Source organism: Balaenoptera physalus (assembly GCF_965194825.1).
Source record: "Balaenoptera physalus genome assembly, chromosome: 13".
Lineage (NCBI taxonomy): Eukaryota > Metazoa > Chordata > Mammalia > Artiodactyla > Balaenopteridae > Balaenoptera > Balaenoptera physalus.
Genome location: NC_138892.1, coordinates 80,302,013 through 80,324,065, shown reverse-complemented (window position 1 = coordinate 80,324,065; position 22,053 = coordinate 80,302,013). Strand labels below are relative to the sequence as shown.

Sequence of the window (22,053 nt, the reverse complement as noted above, 5' to 3'; positions counted from 1 at the left end):
GGAGTTGTCCCACATGTAGATGTATTTCTGATGTATTTGTGGGGAGGAAGGTGATCTCCATGTCTTACTCTTCTGCCATCTTGAAGCTCCTCCTCCCACAATTAATTTTAGAACATTTTCATCCGCTCCAAAAGTAATCCTGTTCCCTTTATAGTCACTCCCAGTCTCCTCATCAAAGGCAGCCCCAGTCAACCACTAAACTAATTTCTGTCTCTGTAGATTTGCCTGTTATGTACCTTTCATATAATTGGAATCATACAATACTTTATCTTTTGTGATTGGCTTCTTTCAGCTAGCATAACATTTCCAAGGTTCACCATGTTGTAGTATGCACCAGTACTGTATTTTTATTTATTGTCAAATAAAATTCCATATGTGGATATACCACATTTTACCTTTCTATTCATCAGTTGATAGGCATTTGGATCATTTCCTCTTTTTTGCTTATTATGAATAATGCTGCTATGAACATTCATGTACAAGTTTCTTTGTGGACATATGCTTTTATTTCTCTTGTATATATATTTAGGGGTGGAGTTGCTGGGTAATGTGGAACTTTATGTATAACATTTTGAGGAACTGCCAGAAATTTTCCAAAGTGTCTGGCCCATTTTACATCCCTACCAACTGCCAATGAGGATTCCAATTTTTCTACATTTTTGTTAACACTGGTCATTATCTGTCTTTTAAATTATAGACATTTTAGTGAGTGTGAAGTGGTATCTTGTGGTTTTGATTTCTATTTCTCTGATGACTGATGATGCTAAACATATTTTCCAGTGCTTATTGGCCATTTGTACATCATCTGGAAGAAATGTCTTTTCATATTTTTTGCCCATTTAAAAAACTGTGTTCTTAGTTTTTATTATTGAGTTATAAGAGTTCTTTATATATTTATAAATAAGGTCCTTATAAGATATAGAACTGGCTTATGGTTTCTCACATTAAGTAGGCTGTCCTTTTAAGCTCTTGAAGGTATCCTTTGAAGCATAAAAATTTTTAATTTTGGTGAAGTTCAGTTTATTATTTCCTTGATTGTTAATGCTTTTGGTTTCATATCTCAGAAACCATTGCTAAATCCAAGGTCAAGAAGATTTACCCCTATGTTTTCTCCTAAGAGTTTTATCATTTTAGCTCTTACATTTATGTATTTGATCCACTTTGAGTTATTTTTTTGTATACTGTGTGAGCTGGGGCTCCAGCTTCATTTATTTGGATGTGGACATCCATTTGTCCCAACACTATTTGTTGCAAAAACTATTGTTTCCTCATTGAATTGTTCTGGCACCCTTGTCAGAAATCAGTTGATCATAAATGTGTTTATTTCTGGACTCTAATTTCTGTTCCATTGACTTATATGTATATACTTAGTCAGTTATCACAGTTTTAATTTTATTGCTTTCTTAAATTAGTTTGTATGTAATTTTTGTTTGCAATGATACAACATCCTTTCAAGATTAAAAATTATACAAAAGTGTACACAGAAATTCTTCAGTTTTAAGGTTTCCAGTCAACATTTTGTTACTAAGATTTATCCATGTCATTGGTAACAATAATTCAGTTATTCCATGGTTATGTATCATTTTTTTGTTGAATATGCCATATTTTTAAAATCCATCACCTTTCTATAGGTGTGCAGGTCATTTTTATTTTTATCCCCCCCTATTTTTTACAGTGTTTCAATGTCAATTCTTGTACCTATCAACAATATACATGGATGAAGTAGTTTCCTCTGGGTATATACTCAGGGGTGGAATTGCTCCAACCTGGATATGTCAGTGTTTAATAGATACTTCCAAATTGTTGGGTTTTTTTTATTACTCTCCATCAGAAATGTATTGGAAATTCTATTGGTCTATTGGTCTTCAGAGTTGGGATTGTGAGACTTTGTGAGTTTGTCAATTAATGCCATATGGTAGCTTTTGATTGCACTTTGTATCTCACATATATTTTTATTATATATTTTTCATTTGTATAGATTGTATAAACTGCCTTTACAGATTATAACCTAATATTATATGCCTTCAGCTTTGCAGAATGGAAATCAGTTTGAGATGTGGTCCTATGAAGAATATGTTTGCATTTTAGAAAAGGAATAAAAATCTCTAAAAAATGAATACGGAAGACAATTCCAACAGAAGAAAGAGAAAAGTCTTAGGCAATAAAATTCAAATTTCCAATCAAAATATATGAAAAATGTTTATTACCACTGGATAAAAAAGATATAAAATTAAAACACTGAGGAAATATCATTTTTGTTGTGTTTAAATTGGCAAAGATTCAAATAATAATAATGGCAAGTATTGACTAGGGTAACTGGAAACTCTCATATATTGTTAGTGGAAATATAAATATAAACACTTCCTGGGGAGACATTTAGAAATACTAACAAAAAATCTTTAAGAGTTTCCATTTGACTAATTTTTTTAAGAAGCAACTTAAAAAACGAATCTAAACAACTTAGATTTCATGCTGGCTCTTCAAACTTTTTGGATGTAGGAACTTAAGCAAGGCCAGACAAGTCAGATCATTGACTTTTCATTATCCTGCATTCTAAACAGAGGCATAAACTTATTTATTTGCTTCTTCTTAGGAGTTGTATTTTTTTTAAACACTGACTCTAGGTACAGAGCATCTGTTTTATCAATGATTATGATTTCCTTTGATTCACTGCTGTGTTGATTGCCTAAAACTAGTTACTGTATGTATAATCCTTATGAAAATATTTTTGAAAATCTGAGGTAAAACAGAACCAAACAAAATAACGGGTATTCCCAACTACTGAATCACCTGCTAAGTTATTTATACGGAGTTTTTGCAGATGAAAAAAATGTAGCTAATATGTGTAAATGGCATTTACCTCTCTTAACACTTGAGTAATGATTGTTTCATTATACCTTAATGGAAATAATCCAGGACCTTAAGTTTATAATTTTGTTAAAATAATGGTATGTATTAAGTGAGGTTTTTAAGGTTTATTCAGTTGCTCCAGTTACTGAATTATTGATAAATGAATTCCTCTTCTCTCTAATGAGTGCCAAAAATAATGACTATTAAAGAAAGACTTAGCAACATAAAGGTGTCAAAATTAAATCTGAAAAAGATGTTTTCTTCAAAGGCAAGAAAAAATAATTTATAATCACTTTATTTTTCAAAATACATATGAAACAGTAAAATTATATTTCAAGTGCTTTTCCTTTTTTTTTACAAAACTAATCTCATAAACCGTACACTTCACAATGGCATTGAGGTTTCATTGTTTCATAATTCATCTGAACCTAACAAATATGTTCACACATTTTAAAGAAGACATTGTAAAAATACTGAAATGTGTAACATCTTTTAAAGGTGGTTGCAAAACATTTGTTCTAAGTAATACAATTATATGCTGTCAAATTTCACAAATGGCTGGTTACCATGTACAAAAGCCAGAAACATGAATTTCAAAAGATTTAAAAAGTTTTGTTCTATAATATGGAAGTCAAAGATTTTGATTTGAACAAAGGCTACATATTATATCACAAACTTCAGTTAAAAAGCCACCTTATGAACAATGACTGAAGGATACAAAAAAAAGTCAAATATGATGGATCCAAATTATTCAATGTCATGTATGAAATGAAGAATTTTCATGGATTCTGCCAGTTTAGAATAACTGTCAAATATCTTGGAATATTCATTTGTGGAATCATCATATTTACAGTGTGAGATATTTCTATTTGATTTCTTCATTCTTCATTCTTCAGTGAGGATCTCACTTCATGTGTTCCATAATTTATCTATATTTTGCAGATGAACCCAATCATTTATCTCAATTGGAAGGGTCAATAAAAAGTTAATGACATAAACTTGAGTTGGACTTTTTGTTTATAAAAAACTATAAATGCAAATATTTTGTATATATAATTGAAATCCACCATCCTGTACAGTAAATAGGGATCCTGTGCATAGCAGATGCAAATCGCAACAAAATTTCTGAAGAAAATGGTCTATTTTTACCCTTTTATGACAAAATCAGGCATAGTTTGTTCTTTGGAGAGGGTATTCATGACCCAGTTGAACTTCGAAGAAATCATCGTCAATTTGAGATAAAAACATTTCCACATAAATACTATCTGCAGCTTTAGATCCATTAAAGGCACGTCATTTCCAGTGTTTCAGAATAGATAAAAATAGGACTATTTTAATCAATTCTCCTTATAGAAGTGTATTTAAATCATTTCAAGCATGAAGAAACCTGTCTTTTCTCTTATATATCTTCTACTTATTTTTTCAATCACCATTTCTAATATCCAAAATGTTTGCATTCAATAAATCTTTAAGTCCCACCTCAGCCCTTAATTTAGTGCTTTCTTTTTAAGGTCTCTAAGCATGATATTATCATGCTATTAAGTCAAACCCTGGTTACCAACCTTCATAATGAACAGGGTGGAAATAAAAACAATTTCTTGCTTTGATGAGAAAACCCTTGAACTGAATACTAATTAATTGCCACTGTTCAAATGTACATCCTTTTGGTTAACTGTAATTGCCAGATTACAGGTATTACCAATGCATCTTTAACTAAATTTCTATTCACTTTAATATAAGATTGAACAAATATAGGAAAAGTCTTTTAATGAAATAGAAAATTCTTACCTTAAAGAGTACCACTGAATAACATATTGGAAACATTTAGTTTAATTAGCTCTCTTTCCCATATAAAATAAAAACTTACTAGTTTCTTTTAAATAATGGGTTTAGTAGGTTCAGATAAATCATATCCTGAGCCATATCACTGAGTAACTATTAAAATGCTATGTCGTGGGTTTTTTGAACAGTGTTAGAGAATTTACTTTCTCCTAAAAGTTAAAATACAAAGGTGGTTTTTGATTTTGCATTCAATATCTTTATTTCCATATACTTTAACATCTGCATTTAACTGCCATTTAGTTATATAGATTCTTAATTTAAATTATTTTACTTTCCATGCTTTTGTATCATTTCTTTTTGGCAACGTACAAACTACAAAAGTTTAAATCAATTAAAGTACATCAGAACAACCAGAGCTGCTTCAAGAACAGATTTAGTTGGAAGAAGAATGATTTTCTGAAATCCTCATCACCTCTAGTTTTCTTTCTTTTTTTTTTTTTAATTATCAGGTAATTAAATTACTTGGTCATAATTGCAACTAAAGTGGCAAAAATATCATATGGAAATCCCTTCCATGAAAATATATCTGAGATGATATCAAATATTGTTTTTAAAGAGGTAAAGAAATAACAATGTTTTCAGTGTTAAGATTTTGTGTCCCTTTATTTGAAATAGTCTCTGACTCTTTTGATAACTCATTCTGAAATGAGTTATATTTTCTTTCATGGATAATAAAAGTTGAGAAAGAAGTGAAAGTTTGGAGTTTTCATTTTTGAAGCAATTAATCATTAAATTAAAGCCTTAAGAGACTGATAGTTTTGATTGCATTTGCAATTTTAAAATAATAGACATTACAGAAGAATAAACACAGGTGTCAATTAAATATCACAACCAAATAGGTTCAAATATATTTTGCTTTTATCTAAAACCTGAGTCAGTAGCAATCACTTGTGAGCTCCCTCCAGTAACTAGAACATACAATCACTCCCAAAAACTGCATAAGAAAGTAGGTGCTTGGTTCTGTGTTCCCATCTCTAGTTCCCTGGCACTAGTCCTGATGATATTTTTTACTGAACTATGAATGTATTAACATCATAAGTTTTATATGTAAAATAAAGTACCAGAAACAGGGCTGGCCTGACAAAAAAATTAAAATTGTTCATAAAAATATTAAGAAACTAGGGTAAAAAAAGCATCAGCTGTTCAGATTTTTGTGAGAAGATTATATACTCCACAAACATTAATAATTTTTCATACTCAGTTTCCTCATTCACCTGATTACTTAGTGAATCAGGTAAAATAAATAAGTAAATAAACAAAACAAGAAACAAAACCAAAAAGAACATCAGTGTTGTTATGCTAATTAATCAACACTTGTTCCTTTTTCTTAGATTTATGTTTGGCAAGTCCCTGAATAAGTCCCTGGAATTAGGTAGTCATTATATACCTGAATTGTAACTTCATAATGTGTCAGTGCTGTCATTAAAATGTGGTGCTCCACAGAAATTAGTGGAGAATATCTGTAACATCAAACCTTATTTTAAATACTGAAATGAAAAACATTCCATCTTCAACCACAGGTAGAAAGAGGGTAAGTTATGTTTGTATGGATGTACGACTGTGCAGAGTGATGGTGTATTGTATTGAAAATGGTAGAATTACATTTTTATAATATGAACTACCATTTTAAATGATGTATGAAATCTGAGTTACTAATTTTCCCTCCTTAATCTCTAAAAGATTAACAAATGCTCAGTCATGGTGAGTTTATTCTAATCCCTAGGAAACATTAAAAAAAAAATTACCTTCAACACTTAATCTACAATAGCCATATTAACGTCTCCTGTTTGGCTGATTGTTTGCATTTTTTATCATAAACATTGACTTTTTCTCCATAGGAGGCAAAGAAAAACATGAATAAAAAGCCCTTAAAATATATTTTCAGGTGAAAATAATTATTATACTAAGGAAATAGAGTTGCTAATTAATTGTAAGTTGCAGCAATACCTGTAAACAATTGTCTCCAAATATGTTATTTTATTAAGAGTCCTCCCATTTGACAATTTTATTTTCCAGTAAAACAAAGACTTACAAAATGGAAGTGTCATCCTCATTCTGTCTGTAGCAAGTGGTTCTTTTAGGCTTGATAAGGTAACCAGGTATGTCCAACAGGTTTCTTTAGTTATTTTAAATTAGAAGATGTTAACCAGGAATACTTGTTTTCATTAAGGTGGCACAAGCATTTTTGAAAAATTTTAGGGAACTGGGTTTGACTTTAAAATGTTAATGTGTAAAATAGTTACATCTTAATAGTAATACCATCATATGAGAGATGCCAACATACAAAATTTCAAGATTTTTGAAACTTTGTATTTTTTAATATTTAAAAATAAAGGATTTTACTAAAATCAAAACTTTGTAATTGCTGATAAAATTTTCGCATTCTGATGAATAGGTTTTTATAGCCTACCTGCAGATTTTCTTGCTTTTCGGTGTTTTTTGGGGGGGTGGGGTTTAACCTTCTCTCTTGGGATAAGCTTGAAGTATGCACTATCCATGGTACACATCTCAAAAGTAAGGTTGGGGTTATTCAATATAGATACATTCCAATAGGGTCCAGAAACAAGACAATAAAAAGTTGACATGATTTAAAGGAAAGTTGTTTAAATGTTCAAAAAACATTTGCATAGTTTTTACGACTAGTGACCTGATCCTTGATCCTTATGAAGGCAAATGCCTTTCACAAAAGACTGTGGGTCTGGGCCTTAAGAATTATTTATTTATATTAAATGTTCAAGTTGTATTATTTAGGGTATAGTTTTATAATTTGCTGGAAAATGTCATTTTTTTCTTTAAGAAAATACCCACTTCTAAAGATTACTTCTGTTTGAGTTTAAAAGTCGCCATTACTGTGTACAATCCAAACGACAATGAGCACAGACATTTATTGTACCTTTGGTGTCAGTATGCCTATCAGAAATACAGGATCTATGTGATAGCTTTATGTCACAAAATAAACATGTCACAGTACTTGAGAACTTTATGAAGACTTATGAGTTCTGATTCTATTCACTTAGGAATACTAATGCTACATTTGAGATTAAGAGTAAGAGAATTTTTTAAATGTCAGTTAAATAGTGCTACAGATGTTTGAACTAATGTAACTTTAAGACAATATAAAATAGTAGCCCAAGTAGCTCAATCTCCATTTTCCAGCTACTAAATATTACTTAAGTTTATACTCAAAGAGGTTCTTCAAATTATAGTTTTTTTCTCTATATATTAAAGAACAAACTTGAAAGAAAAAGTTTTGAGTTGAACAGAGCCGAACTTCACCAAAAAAGATTTTGTTGAGAATGAAAGAATATATTATCAGATAAGTAATATTAATTTGATTATTCAAGGATTTAATGCTGTGAGTAAAGTTCAGAATTTCCCTTAAAGTGTATATAGAACCATGTGCACAACTAGAAATGAACATAGTTTTAATAAAGTCAAAAGCATACATATGTGACATGTGCTTCTTTATACAATAGCAGCATTAACTGTATTTAATTTTAGATAAGTATGGATTATTTTCAAAAAATGTATTCTTTGCTTATGCAGAGAATTTACAACTTAATGAAAACATTCTTTGTGCTAATTGGCATATGACACAAAGAATAAAATGCCTTATGTAAGGACCATTTTATTCAAGTAAAATACATCAAGATGTCCAAAGTTAATAAACAGACAAAAAATGTAAATAAAAATTGCGCATCGTTTGTTTCATTATCAGGATATATTTTAAATGAGGAGATCAAATCTTTCACTTTTTTTTTTTTTTTTTTTGATCTGATGAGTACACGGTCCTGGGTCCTTATTATAATGGTCTTATTTTGAAAGCATTATGGTGTGGAAGGTGGTTTGGGAGATGGACAGGATCCTTGACTGTCAAAACTGGTTGCCCGGCCAGGTAACTGAAAGATAATAATTTCATAATATATGATCTAGTGTAAAAAATAATAAAGTGGGTAATTGTTGTTACCTTTTAATAGTGAATATTCACCCCTGATATGCAAGCCTCTGAAAAGAAGATATACATAACTCCCCATGCCTTTCAGAACTCACCTTCTCAGGTATCATGAGGGGACACAAACATCTAACAAAGATGTACATAGATGGCATGCAGAGCAACTGCATATTCATTTCACATTCTATCACAGGCTTTTAGTTCTTACTGTAAAATAACTAATGGTTTACTACAGTCGGGGGCAATTGCTGGGTAAGAACAAGGTTCAAGACACAAGAGACTGCATTCCACTTGCTCTAAGGCAGGAGGTGATTTTTATAGGAGCAATTAATGAGATGAGAGGGACTGGGAAAATGGGAGCCACGAGTGATAAAGAATAATTTCTCATGGTCTTTAAATATTATGTGTATTTTAAAAGTTTAATTACAACAGAATAAACTTTTGTATCTAGGTAGAAGTAGCCAGATTTTCCAAGTGATGCTTTAGTCTCCTCTTACCAACTTACTCAGCTCTTGAATAATTGTTCCCTTCTCATTTTAATCCCTGCTGTGGCAACGAAACATAATTACACATGTACCACTTTCCCACAATTCAAAATCCAGCCAGTTGTTAGGTCTCCAGTCCCTATGTTCTGTTTGATCAGTGAATGTAGATACAGGAGTTGGAGAAAAGGAGCTATTTGCTAGAGAAAGTATATTTACATAATCTTTTTGGCCCACTTGTCCTCTGATAGTCAGCTGCTAGAAAAATATATCTGAGATATTCTTCTGAAGCCCATATTGTAGCTAATTCTTCCTATATATTCTACGATGACTGAAAAGTATTCACATGTTCTCAGACACAAACACATGTCTATTTCATAGCTCCTCTTCATCATATAATGTATAACTTCTAATTAAACAGTCATAAGTATAATATGCCTTGGGTCATACAACATCTGTCCTTTCATTAGTTAAAAGTTGTTGGTCACATTATCTCACTTCTCCCTACATCATTCCTGTGAACTCTGTAGGGGTGGGCATTTCTATTTTCATTAAATATGGGAGAATGTAGCTGCAGACAGAGTACGTGGTCTGCCTAGGATTAGACAGACAGAGGAGCAAGGGTTAGACTCCATGTCTCCCTTTAGTGTGGTTCTCTGTCCAGAAAAATTTACTCTCATGTCTGGATTCTTAGATTTAATATTCATTTTTCAAACTTTACATGAAAACAAAGATGAGGATCAGGAAAAGGATAGTAAAGCAGTAGAGTATACTTTAGACAATACACATTGTTGAAATGAAACAACCTTCTCAGGACTCGTTGAGCTATTACTTAGGGGAAAGTGTTGTGTGAATGTGCATTTGCATGTCTGTCTGTCTTTTATGATTTACATTAAATGATGAAGTGAGGTAAAGATTTGGAACATTAATATAATAAAGTAGATATCTTATCTATGATGACAGTTCACCTCTGTTGTCTGAGCATGTGCTGTTTATACAGTGTTCATCGAATTTTCCTTATACTGTCTTGAGTAACACAGCCAAAGTCACATTTTTGTGACTAAGCTGAGCTTAGAACCAGGGCTCACTGACATTTAATTACACTGCTCTGTCTCTCCTATTCAACCCTGTGCTTAGTGACAGAACAAGAAGCAGAATCTTATCCATGGGAGAGATGGCAATGTAGCCTTCACTTACTATGTGGCTATCATAACTTTTTATTAAATTGCATAAATTCCACCCTCTGCCATACATCCTTTTATCAACCTGCATTACCTCTCAGTTAATCAGGTCATATAAATGATTTATTTTGAGACTCTTCTCTATTTATTTATTTTGAGACTCTTCAAGAGACTCCCGCAGTCTCTGACAACTGCCTTCATGGATAAAAATCCTGATAGAAACTGGTATTGATACTTCTTCTGGTTAATATAACTATTAATGTTAGTTATAATTAGAGCAAACACTGTGCCATACTCTGTACTAAGCACTTAACATTCAGCATTTTATTTAGTTTTACTCTATGAGTTTACTGCTATTACAGAGTGTAATATGTAGTCACACAGCAGAACCAGGTTTTCAACTCAGGCAAAAAATATTTTTAAAAATCTGTGAGCCCTTTTACTTCCTGACCAGAGTCAGTGGATGTATATCTGTCCCCTTACATAGATGAGCTTATTAGGTGATAGTACCCCTATTTAGGGATTCTGGAGAAATTTAGGTGAGGTAGCTGTTTTCACAAAAGAGAATCAGGAAAATTCAGTTTCCAGTTAGTAATGAATTTACTTGATTGCTCCACCACTCACTGATATAAGTTTTCAGACAATGCAAAGAAAATAATAGGCTTGCAGTTTTTATGGGTTTACTGTAAAGGAATATCAAACTCAGAAAGTTTAGTGGTTTTTAAAAACCAACAAGGCACACAGAACTTTTCATACTGGATGATAGAGTCTGTGGGACAAAAGCAAGAACAATATCTGTTTAAAAAAATAGGTGAATATATAAAACATTAGTGAAGTGTTAGCAGATAAATAATATTTAAGCAAGAAATAAAGAAGAGAGTAGATGTGAGAGAGTCCCAGAGCTTACCTCCAGCAAGGGGTGCCAATGTGTTATTGGTTTTCGGTGATAGGCCAGCATTTCATTCCAGTGGTCTCGCCCAAGACCCTCAGCGTCCAGTCCTGTTCTACACACTCCTATGACTTCATTGTGTCCTACCCTATGATTTGGAGAATATTTTACTTTCATTCCAACATTCAAAGATAAGTTTCACACACCTTAAACAGAATTTTAAACTTATGATTAAAAGAGTAGATTTTGTGGTAGGTTCTAGATAATTTTACATATTAAACTACTTCAGATCAAATGAAAAGTCTTAAGTAGGCTAAAATTTACTAAACAGGATCAACATGCAAAAATGAATCTGTAAAAGGATCACACACAAACCATTTTAGTGCTCTGTAAATTGAGAACATTTCACAATAATAAGAATAGTGTGAATGAGAAATGCCAGCTGGTCCTTACCTACATGATGAGTTTCTTTATTGGTAGCAGACCTATTAAGTGATGTAACTCTAATCTCCTTCTTTCCAAAAGGTTTAATGTTTTATAATGATGCCTACATTTCTTACCAAAAGCTCAATACCCGCTTTCTTGTATAAATGACCATAATTAATTGATTCTAAATGATATGTCAGTGAACATTACAGCTTGTATTACAATTAAACAGGGCAGGGCTACATTTTGAGCCATGGCATTTGACTTATTATTGCATAGTACCAGAGCATATTGAACAACATTATTATTTTCTATTCATGCCTTGTTTTCATAGCAACAAATCAAAATAATAATGATAGTTAATATTTTTAAGAGCTGTTATGTGCCACTGTTCTAAGTAATTTAAATGTACTGACTCACTTAATCCTCACACCATGACCGTGAATATCATTATCATCATCTCATTTTACAGACAAAGAAATTAAACACCCAGAAGTTAAGGGACCTGCCTGCCTTTGTACACTTAAGAGACAGAGACAGGACTTGAATCAAGACAGTTGACTCATGCATGCATATAGTAAGCTGCTTTTCAAGAATGGAATGGAATTTAAAGGCATTTTCTTGAGGATTATTTTGACATAAATCTATCTATAAGGAAAGTTTTGAGATGATTTTAGGACATTTCATTACTTTCTTCCTGTCACTGATGCATTAATAGATATGTAGGCTTAGTACCTTTTCTTTTAATATGAAGTTTCCCAGAAAAGCATATTTTAGAAATAACTTTTAATCTTTCTGTTTTATATATTGTCAGGGTCCATTTCCCTAAAATTATTTGGGTGACGAATGCTCAATTGTATCTACTTGCAATCTATGCTGTGAGAAATCAATAGGAGTAATTTTTTGGTAAAGCAGAATAAGGGCTTCTGATGAAAACATTACAAGATTTTTAGAGTTTTCTATTTCAACTAATTCAAGATTTTTCTCTCTCTCTCTCTCTTTAAATTGTGTCAACTTGTTTTGTAAACTCTGATGTAAACTAATTTCAAATAGATGGTATAAATCATTGTAGTTTTCAGTGCTTCATTTTTCTAGCTCTCATCCAGAGGATACCATTTTTAATGTCTCTATGTTATAGGGTCTTGGTTACTGCCATTTGCATAATGATATAATATAGACACTCTTTGAATATTTGTGTATGTGTATTCTGTCCCACTTGTGTTATCATTAGAACAAAATAAGACATTGTTTATGTGCTGATAATTTTGTAGGTTAAACATACAGGATTCCTTTCTGAAAGTCTTATAAGTATAAAAAGCAAAAAAATAAAATTAAGTATATAGCAAGGACCAAATAATACATATACACCTTTAGTGGGACAAAAGTTCAGAGGGAGAAGAGATTGGTTAGCCAAGAAAGACACAGAAGTGGTGCCTTGAGCAGGGCTGTAAAGCATGGGTGAAATGAGATACACGAGCAAGGCAATATTTCAGAAAAGGAAGGAGTGGGTGCTGCAGCAGGAAGAAGCTTCAGAGTTTCACTCGGGAGTTTGCCATTTATTTTGTGAAAGGAGAAGTAATCAAAGTGTGTGAACTGGAAGAACTATCCACAAAGCAATGATTTAAGACTGGTGTGAAAGCCTCATGGCATAACGCTATGGACACTATTCACCTTCCACTGTTAATACTCACTGCTCACAGCTGCACGTTACACTGATGTTTTACAAATGGAAAAGTGAATCTCTAAGAGGTAACTTGCTCTTTCACACTGCTAGTTAATAATAGAGCTCAGTATCATGATATTCATATTCCAGCCCAGCTGGGAAAGCAAAATACGTTGATTGTAATTTATGTTGTTACTATAAAAAGACTTCACAAAAGTGCTTCCTATAATGTATCCCATTCTTTCACCATCCGCAGGTATCCTGTCCTTCAACTTAAGAATGATGTCTTTTGGAAAAGAAAAAGGATAAGTAATAACGTAGAATAAAATTAATTTTGAATGAATAATTTGTATTCATTCCAGTTTAAATTAAAACTCTTGTAGCAGTAAATAACCTGAGAAGTTGAATTTGGTCTGCATATGACTAAATGTAGCTGTTATTCAGTGAGTAGAGGGATGAACGTACCTGTCATAATCCATGACTGCAATGGAGAGGCTGACCTGGTCCACATTCTCCGGAGGGATATCAAAAATAATGGCCTCATTGTACACAGGGTTTAGAGTGTTTTTCTTTGTAGTCGTTTTCCTCTTTTTTAATCTTCGACCCTCACACATCAGAGACACTTTGACATAAGGATCTATCATGGGAAGGCAATTTTATTAAAATGAAAGTAATAGTACAAAGCATAAATAAAACTGTGGTTAATTGCTACTAAATAAGAAAAGTGATGTATTAAGCCCTTTAGTATTACTGGTTTTAAATTCAAATGACATAATTGGGGGTAATAGACTCTCTAGAACTTCTTACTGAATGAACTAGAAAATAATTAACTTGATCACTGTGTTTAATACAACAGAGAAAATGCACTAGTTTATCAAGAGCCAGTTTAAACTATAATGTGTCTTTCAGTCACAGCTATTTGAGGACATGTTTTGTCCCAAGTGATTTCTAGGGAATGTAATCCTAACAGGTAAAAATAATTGTATTAAAATTAATTTCCTTCAAAATGATTTAGAATAACAAGACTAAAATTGGGTTTCCCTGGTGGCGCAGTGGTTGAGAGTCTGCCTGCCAATGCAGGGGACATGGGTTCGAGCCCTGGTCTGGGAAGATCCCACATGCCACGGAGCAACTGGCTCCGTGAGCCACAACTACTGAGCCTGCGCGTCTGGAGCCTGTGCTACGCAACAAGAGAGGCCGCGATAGTGAGAGGCCCGCGCACCGCGATGAAGAGTGGCCCCCACTTGTCACAACTAGAGAAAGCCCTTGTACAGAAACGAAGACCCAACACAGCCAAAAATAAATAAATAAATAAATTTAAAAAAGAAATAAAAAAAAAAATTGTAAACTTTAAAAAAAAAAGACTAAAATTTATGAAAGAACAACATTGTATCTAGATAAGTATATATAATCACAATGAATTGAAATTAGCAAAAACAATGTGGGAATTGTCTTGAATTTTTGGAAAAGGTATTAAACTTAGAGGTTCCATTTTAGTCATAGTGCTTGATAAAAAGTTTGGATTGAAGAAATGATCACTACAAATCATTTATTAAATGCTCAACAGTATACAGTGAAAAGGTGATATTTGGTTTACAGATGTTCTCAAGGAAGTTTCCTCATGTGAATTGTCTGTATAATGCCAACTGGAAAGAGAAAATTTTAGTCGGGCTATATTTTTATGGGCCAAAGAGGTCAAATAATTGTTAACAAGTTCTGCTCTAGCTGACTGATCTCTACTCTCTTAACCCTGCCACCTTAAGTAGAAAAACTGTTACAGTATTATAGAAAATTGTACAATATTTATCAAAAGTTTCCTTAAAAAGCCTTACTTTTTGTATCTTTTTATAAAAAGGAGGCATGGTTTTGGGAGGGGGTATTGACATTGGAGTGAGTATGCTAGGCGGTCAAAACAATCAGTGTCTGCTCTACCTTCATTTTTTTTTCATTATAGTTACCCTCCAACTGTAGCACCACAACCATTTTTTCTCGTTCCATCAATGTAACAAAGTAACAAAACTTATTTCCTTAGAATAAGCCAAAAACATGGCAACATTAATTTATTTGAGCAAATGAATGAAATGGATGAGTTTTAGGCTCTAGAAAAATGTCTCTGCATATTTCATAAGCATTTCTATCAAGGGGCAAAAACACATTTTATGGCTGGAAATAGGGTATATAGAGGAAAACAAGGTAAAAGGGAAATGTTCAATGGCTGTTTCCTATTTATTTATTTATTTTAACTTTTTATTTTATATTGGAATACAGTTGATTAACAATGTTGTGTTAGTTTCAGGTGTACAGCAAAGTGATTCAGTTATACATATACCTGTATCTACTCTTTTTCAAATTCTTTTCCCATTTAGGTTTCCCATAATATTGAGCAGAGTTCTCTGTGCTATAGAGTAGGTCCTTGTTGGTTATCCATTTTAAATATAGCAGTGTGTACATGTCAATCCCCGAATCCCTATCTGCCCCACACCCACCCTTCCCCTCTGGTAACCATAAGTTCATTCTCTAAGTTAGTGAGTCTGTTTTAATAGAAATATAGATCAATGGAACAGGATAGAAAGCCCAGATATAAACCCATGCACCTATGGGCAATTAATCTATGACAAAAGAGGTAAGACTATACAATGGAGGAAAGACAGTCTCTTCAATAAATGGTGATGGGAAAATTGGATAGCTACATGTAAAAAAATGAAATTAGAACATTCTTTAGCACCATATACAGAAATAAATTCAAAATGGATTAAAGACCTAAATGTGAGACTGGAAACTATAAAACTCTTAGAGGAAAACATAGGCAGAACACTCTCTGACATATCACAGCAATATCATTTTTGATCCATCTCCCAGAGTAATGGAAATAAAAACAAAAATAAACAAATGGGACCTAATTAAACTCAAAAGCTTTTGCATAGCAAAGGAAATGATAAGTAAAATGAAAATGAAAATACAACCCGCAGAATGAAAGAAAATATATGCAAATGATGTGACCGACAAGGGATTAGTCTCCAAAATTTACAAACAGCTCATGAAGTTTAATATCATCAAAACAAACTGCCTGATCAAAAACTGGGCAGAAGAGCTAAATAGACATTTCTCCAAAGAAGACATACAGATGGCCAAAAGACACAAGAAAAGATGTTCAACATCACTAATTATTAGAGAAATGCAAATCAAAACTACAATGAGATATCACCTCACACCAGTCAGAATGGCTATCATCAAAAAATCCACAAAGAATAAATGCTGGAGAGGGTGTGGAGAGAAGGGAACCCTCCTACACTGTTGGTGGGAATGTAAATTGGTACAGCCACTATGGAGAACAGTGTGGAGGTTCCTTTAAAAACTAAAAATAGAGCTATCACATGATCCTTCCATCCCACTCCTGGGCATATATCCAAAGAAAAACATGGCCCAAAAGTATACATGCACCCCAGTGTTCATTGGAGCACTATTTACAATAGCCAAGACATGGAAGCAACCTAAATGCCCATCGACAGAGGAATGGATAAAGAAGATGTGGTATATATATACAGTGGAATATTACTCAAAAAAGAATGAAATAATGTAATTTGCAGCAACATAGATTGACCTAGAGATTATCATACTAAGAAGTGAAGTAAATCAGACAGAGAAATATCACTTATACGTAGAATCTAAAAAAAAGATACAAATTAACTTATTTATAAAACAGAAACAGACTCCTATTTACTTTTCAATGTTTTAATAATAGGAAGTATGTTCTAAGGAAGAAGCTCATTTTTGTGATATAATTCTATGTATGAGCTTCCAGGCCTAGGCCTCTCATTAACAATGAGAACGAGTCCTAGTTTATTGTCTGCTACCCCCATCATGTCTCTGATGACATTTCTCTACTAGTGACAAGGATAATTTACTGGCTCCTTAGTTGATTCACAAGGCTGTTGTGAGAATTAATGAGGTGATGTTCTCAAAACGTGCACTCCCCCGATGAGAAGCTTCATATAAATAAAAAGTAGTCTTGCACTTAATTACAACTTTGATGCTGTTTGCTTGTCTTGGAATTTGGTTCTCTTTTGATACATGGTAGAAAGAGTAAAATAAACAATAATTTTCAGAGTGTGCTGTTTAAGTACTTCAACATTTACTTACCTATGAGCTTTTTACCAAAATGAATGTGGAATTTATTTGTTTTCTTTCTATCCTTATATTTCAACTATGCATTGTAAATTTTAAAAAATGAATAGGAAATTCATGACATAGTTCAAAAATGAGATAGAGAAAGATGTGCACTGAGAAGTCTCCCTCCCATCTGTCCCCATACGTCTCCACTATTCAGTTTTTGTGTATCACTCAAGTATTTCTTCATGCAAATATTAGCAACATGAATATATATTCTAAGATTCCTCATTCTTACATAGGAGGGAGCATGATATCCATATTTATTCTTGTACCTCATTTTTTATTCACTTAGTATATCCTGGAGTTCTCTCTACATTAGAACTGAGAGTTCCCTCATACTTTTTGTGATGCAAATTTAGTTTATTTCTTTGTTCTGAAGAACCAAAAAGTTATAGATTCTACTCCCCATGTCATCTTTTACTATATCTCCACTACTATTTCTTATTTGTTTAATTCAACAAATGCTACTGAACTCCCTACTCTGTCTTTATCATTTTTTCTTCCACAGAGCTGTGCCAGAGTTCACCTATTAACTTACAAATAACCCTTCAAAACTGTGGTGATTTAAATGAAGTGATTAAAGAGAATGATGTGGTTTTACCTCTTTAACAAAGTTAGCACAAGAGAAATTTCCTTCAAGAATATCTTTAAGAAACTTTAAGGAGTATTCATTTACTTTATTATTTCTTTCACTCCCTGTTGCTGTCCAAATTTTTAGTTAGAAAGGTGGTAAGAAAGCAAATGCAAATAGTGGTCTTGGAATGTTATTTCTTTGCAGATCAGGTGAGGGAGATAAATTCAGTCTAAATATGTCTTCTTAGGACTCTTACTTGTAGAGTAACACAAGTTTAAATTGAATGGCTTAAAGTCCAAGGATATTCCTTTATAAGCAACTGACTAGTTGGAAGTAGGGAAATGTATGGTAAATAATGCATTTTTGAGAAAGAACTAAATAAGAAGAGAAAGAAATAAAAATAAAAACCCAAGTTCAAAGTCTATCTATTTGATAATACTTTTTAAAAATTTCATAATGATAATGTAAACTAAAAAGGTGTTTGGAGCACTTTATTTGGTAATCTCTTTTTCTACTTTTATAGTGTCCCATGACAGACAAATGAACTCAGTAATTCAATAGCCATATATAACTTTGGCTATGTGGAATATTTTATTTGGGAATGTACCCACTAGTCAATTGTGTGCATACCTGATGAGCCGGTGATATCCATAGCTTTCAGATTTCTGCACTTGATGACTGTCAATGTCACACGTCCAGCAGTTGGCAAATAACAAAGGGAAAACATGATTTCACCCAGGTCTATACTTTCCTAGAAAGGCAATTGGTAATGTTAGCAATTTCAAATACCAGATAGTGAAAACAAAATATAATAGAGTGAAAAATTGCTTTAGTGGAATATTTGAATGCCATTTTAAATTGTTTTATTGAGGATACAGATTGCATTGCAAAAAAGCTGTAATAAACAGAGTAAGATAAAAGAGTATATCCCAGTTGCTCATTTGATATATCTACTTGTATTTCTAACAGAAATCTCAAACTTAATACAATCAAAATCAGACTGCTGATTCTACTCATTCCTAATCATCTTCTGAAACCAATTCCTCTGTCATCTTTCCAAAATCAGGAAATGATATCATAATTCACCCAAAGGCTGGAAGCAAAAACCTAGCAGTCACTTTCATTCTTCTTTTTCTCTCACTCCTAACACATCGAACCCATGTCTTGTCTACATTATCTACAAAACATATACGAAATTACTGACTTTCTTTTCAGCTCTATTACTATCATTGAAACCAATATCACTTCTTGCCAGGATTACTTCAGTAGTCTCTAAAACTGATCTCAGAAGCAAAGTGATCACTTATGAAATGCAAATCACATTATTTCACTTTCCTGCTTAAAACCATCTAAAGGCTCACAACTATATTGGAATAAAATTCAAATTCTTTACCTGGGCATATAAGTGGGGTAATTATAAATCCTGGTAATCTAGGAAATTCCAGATTTATACCTACTGTCCTGATATAATTATTAAGAACGACTCTTTCCATTATTAAATATGTCTTTGTTTAGATAATGCATTACAAAGTCATACATATAAGGAGGCCCCATGTGATCTGGACCCATCTATCACTCTATTAATCTCTTGCCTCTCCCTCAGCTCACTCTTATGCAGGCACAAAAGCTTTTTTCTGTTATTCAAACGAATGACATTTGTTCCTGCTTTTGACCTTTGCATTTTCTTTTTCTCTCTCATATCTTTACATGGTTGACTCCTCTTCACCATGTAGGACTCAGCTCAAACAACATCTGTTCAGTGAGGCCTTCCCTCTTCCTATCCTATACCCATCCCACTCACATAACCTTCACATTTTTTTCATAGCACTTCTCATCACCAGAAATTATCTTTTACATTTATTTTTTGTTTCCCCAATTCCAATATATAAGGTCTAGGAGAGCACGGTTCTTATCTGTCTTATTTTTATATCTTAATGAAGGTACATAGCTGGCTCTCAGTGCAGTTTTTGAAGAAACAAAAGGATTATTAATTAATCTGGATTAAAACTGACTTGCTTTGTTTCATTAGTAAAGTAAAACTGTCCACAGTACCCTGGTATAGATAAATTTGCTGTCAGTGGCTGCATAGATGGTGGACAAATGAAAAAAAGTGTGAACAATGCACATTTAGGATGCTTCTCAAAGAGTTGTTTACAGGAATTAAATCAAATATTCCTGGTAAGAGCTGGAGGAATTGGGCTCCTGGACTTCAGACTATATGACAAAGCTACAGTAATCAAAACAGTATGGTACTAGCACAAAAACAGAAATATAGATCAATGAACAGCATTGAAAGCCCCGACATAAACCCATGCACAAATGGTCACCTTATTTTTGATAAAGGAGGCAAGAATATACAATGGAGAAAAGACAGCCTCTCCAATAAGTGGTGCTGTGAAAACTGGACAGCTACACGTAAAAGAATGAAATTAGAACACTCCCTAACACTATACACACAAATAAAATCAAAATGAATTAAAGACCTAAATGTAAGGCCAGACAGTATAAAACTCTTAGAGGAAATCATAGGCAGAACACTCTATGACATAAATCACAGCAAGATCCTTTTTGACCCAGCTCCTAGAAAAATGGAAATAAAAACAAAAATAAACAAATAGGACCTAATGAAACTTAAAAGCTTTTGCACAGCAAAGGAAAGCATAAAGAAGATGAAAAGACAACACTCAGAATGGGAGAAAATATTTGCAAACGAAGTAACTGACAAAGGATTAATCTCCAAAATATATAAGCAGCTCATGCAGCTCAATATCAAAAAAACAAACCACCCAATCCAGAAATGGGCAGAAGACCTAAAGAGACATTTCTCCAAAGAAGACACACAGATTGCCAACAAACGCATGAAAGGATGCTCAACATCATTAATCATTAGAGAAATGCATATCAAAACTACAATGAGGTATCACCTCACACCAGTCAGAATGGCCATCATCAAAAAATCTAGAAACAATAAATGCTGGAGAGGGTTTAGAGAAAAGGGAACCCTCTCGCACTGTTGGTGGGCATGTAATTTGATACAACCACTATGGAGAACAGTATGGAGGTTCCTTAAAAAACTAAAAATAGAACTACCATATGACCCAGCAATCACACTACTGGGCATATATCCTGAGAAAACCATAATTCAAAGGACACATGTAGCACAATGTTCATTGCAGCTCTATTTACAATAGCCAGGACATGGAAGTAACCTAAGTGTCCATCGACAGATGAATGGATAAAGAAGATGTGGCACATATATACAATGGAATATTACTCAACCAAAAGAAGAAACAAAATTGAGTTATTTGTAGTGAGGTGGATGGACCTAGAGTCTGTCATACAGAGTGAAGTAAGCCAGAAAGAGAAAAACAAATACCATATGCTAACACATATATATGGAATCTTAAAAAAAAAAAAAAGAAGGTTCTGAAGAATCTAGGGGCAGGACAGGAATAAAGATGCAGACATAGAGAATGGAATTGAGGACACGGGGAGGGGGAAGGATAAGCTGGGACGAAGTGAGAGAGTGGCATGGACATATATACACTACCAAATGTAGAATAGATAGCTAGTGGGAAGCAGCTGCATAGCACAGGGAGATCAGCTCAGTGTTTTGTGACCACCTAGAGGGGTGGGATAGGGAGGGTGGGAGGGAGTCACAAGGGGGAGGAGATATCGGGATATATGTATACATATAGCTGATTCACTTTGTTATACAGCAGAAACTAACACAACATTGTAAAGCAATTATACTCCAATAAAGATGTTTAAAAAATAAATAAATAAAATAAAGTGACATCCTTCAGATAAAAAAAATATATATATTCCTGGTAAGACAAACTGTGGTAGATTTAATATGGCGGGAAATAAGTTTCTATGCATCCAGGTCCATAAAACTGGTTTTTAAAAATTCTTCATGAAGAACTATTAACATTTATTGGACTTATCCTTACAGTTTAGGTTCTGATTTATGTAACTCCCATTTCTTTATTCATGATCTGGAAGTAGTAGAGCCCAGCAATTA

At 33.1% G+C, this 22,053-nt stretch overlaps 1 protein-coding gene across 1 annotated transcript in view; it reads right to left on the bottom strand.

Annotated features, from left to right (window-relative positions):
* Window positions 1-1,126: 1,126 nt before the first annotated feature.
* SYT10 (synaptotagmin 10) overlaps window positions 1,127-22,053 on the bottom strand; it is a 105,068-nt gene continuing 84,141 nt past the window's right edge. Inside the window, exons 4-7 of the mRNA XM_082419799.1 lie at window positions 18,660-18,780; window positions 13,751-13,922; window positions 11,215-11,344; window positions 1,127-8,591 (exon numbers count right to left, since the gene is read on the bottom strand). Of these exons, the coding sequence (XP_082275925.1) occupies window positions 8,520-8,591; window positions 11,215-11,344; window positions 13,751-13,922; window positions 18,660-18,780 (495 nt within the window). The 3' untranslated portion in view covers window positions 1,127-8,519. The remainder of the gene's footprint in view (window positions 8,592-11,214; window positions 11,345-13,750; window positions 13,923-18,659; window positions 18,781-22,053) is intronic.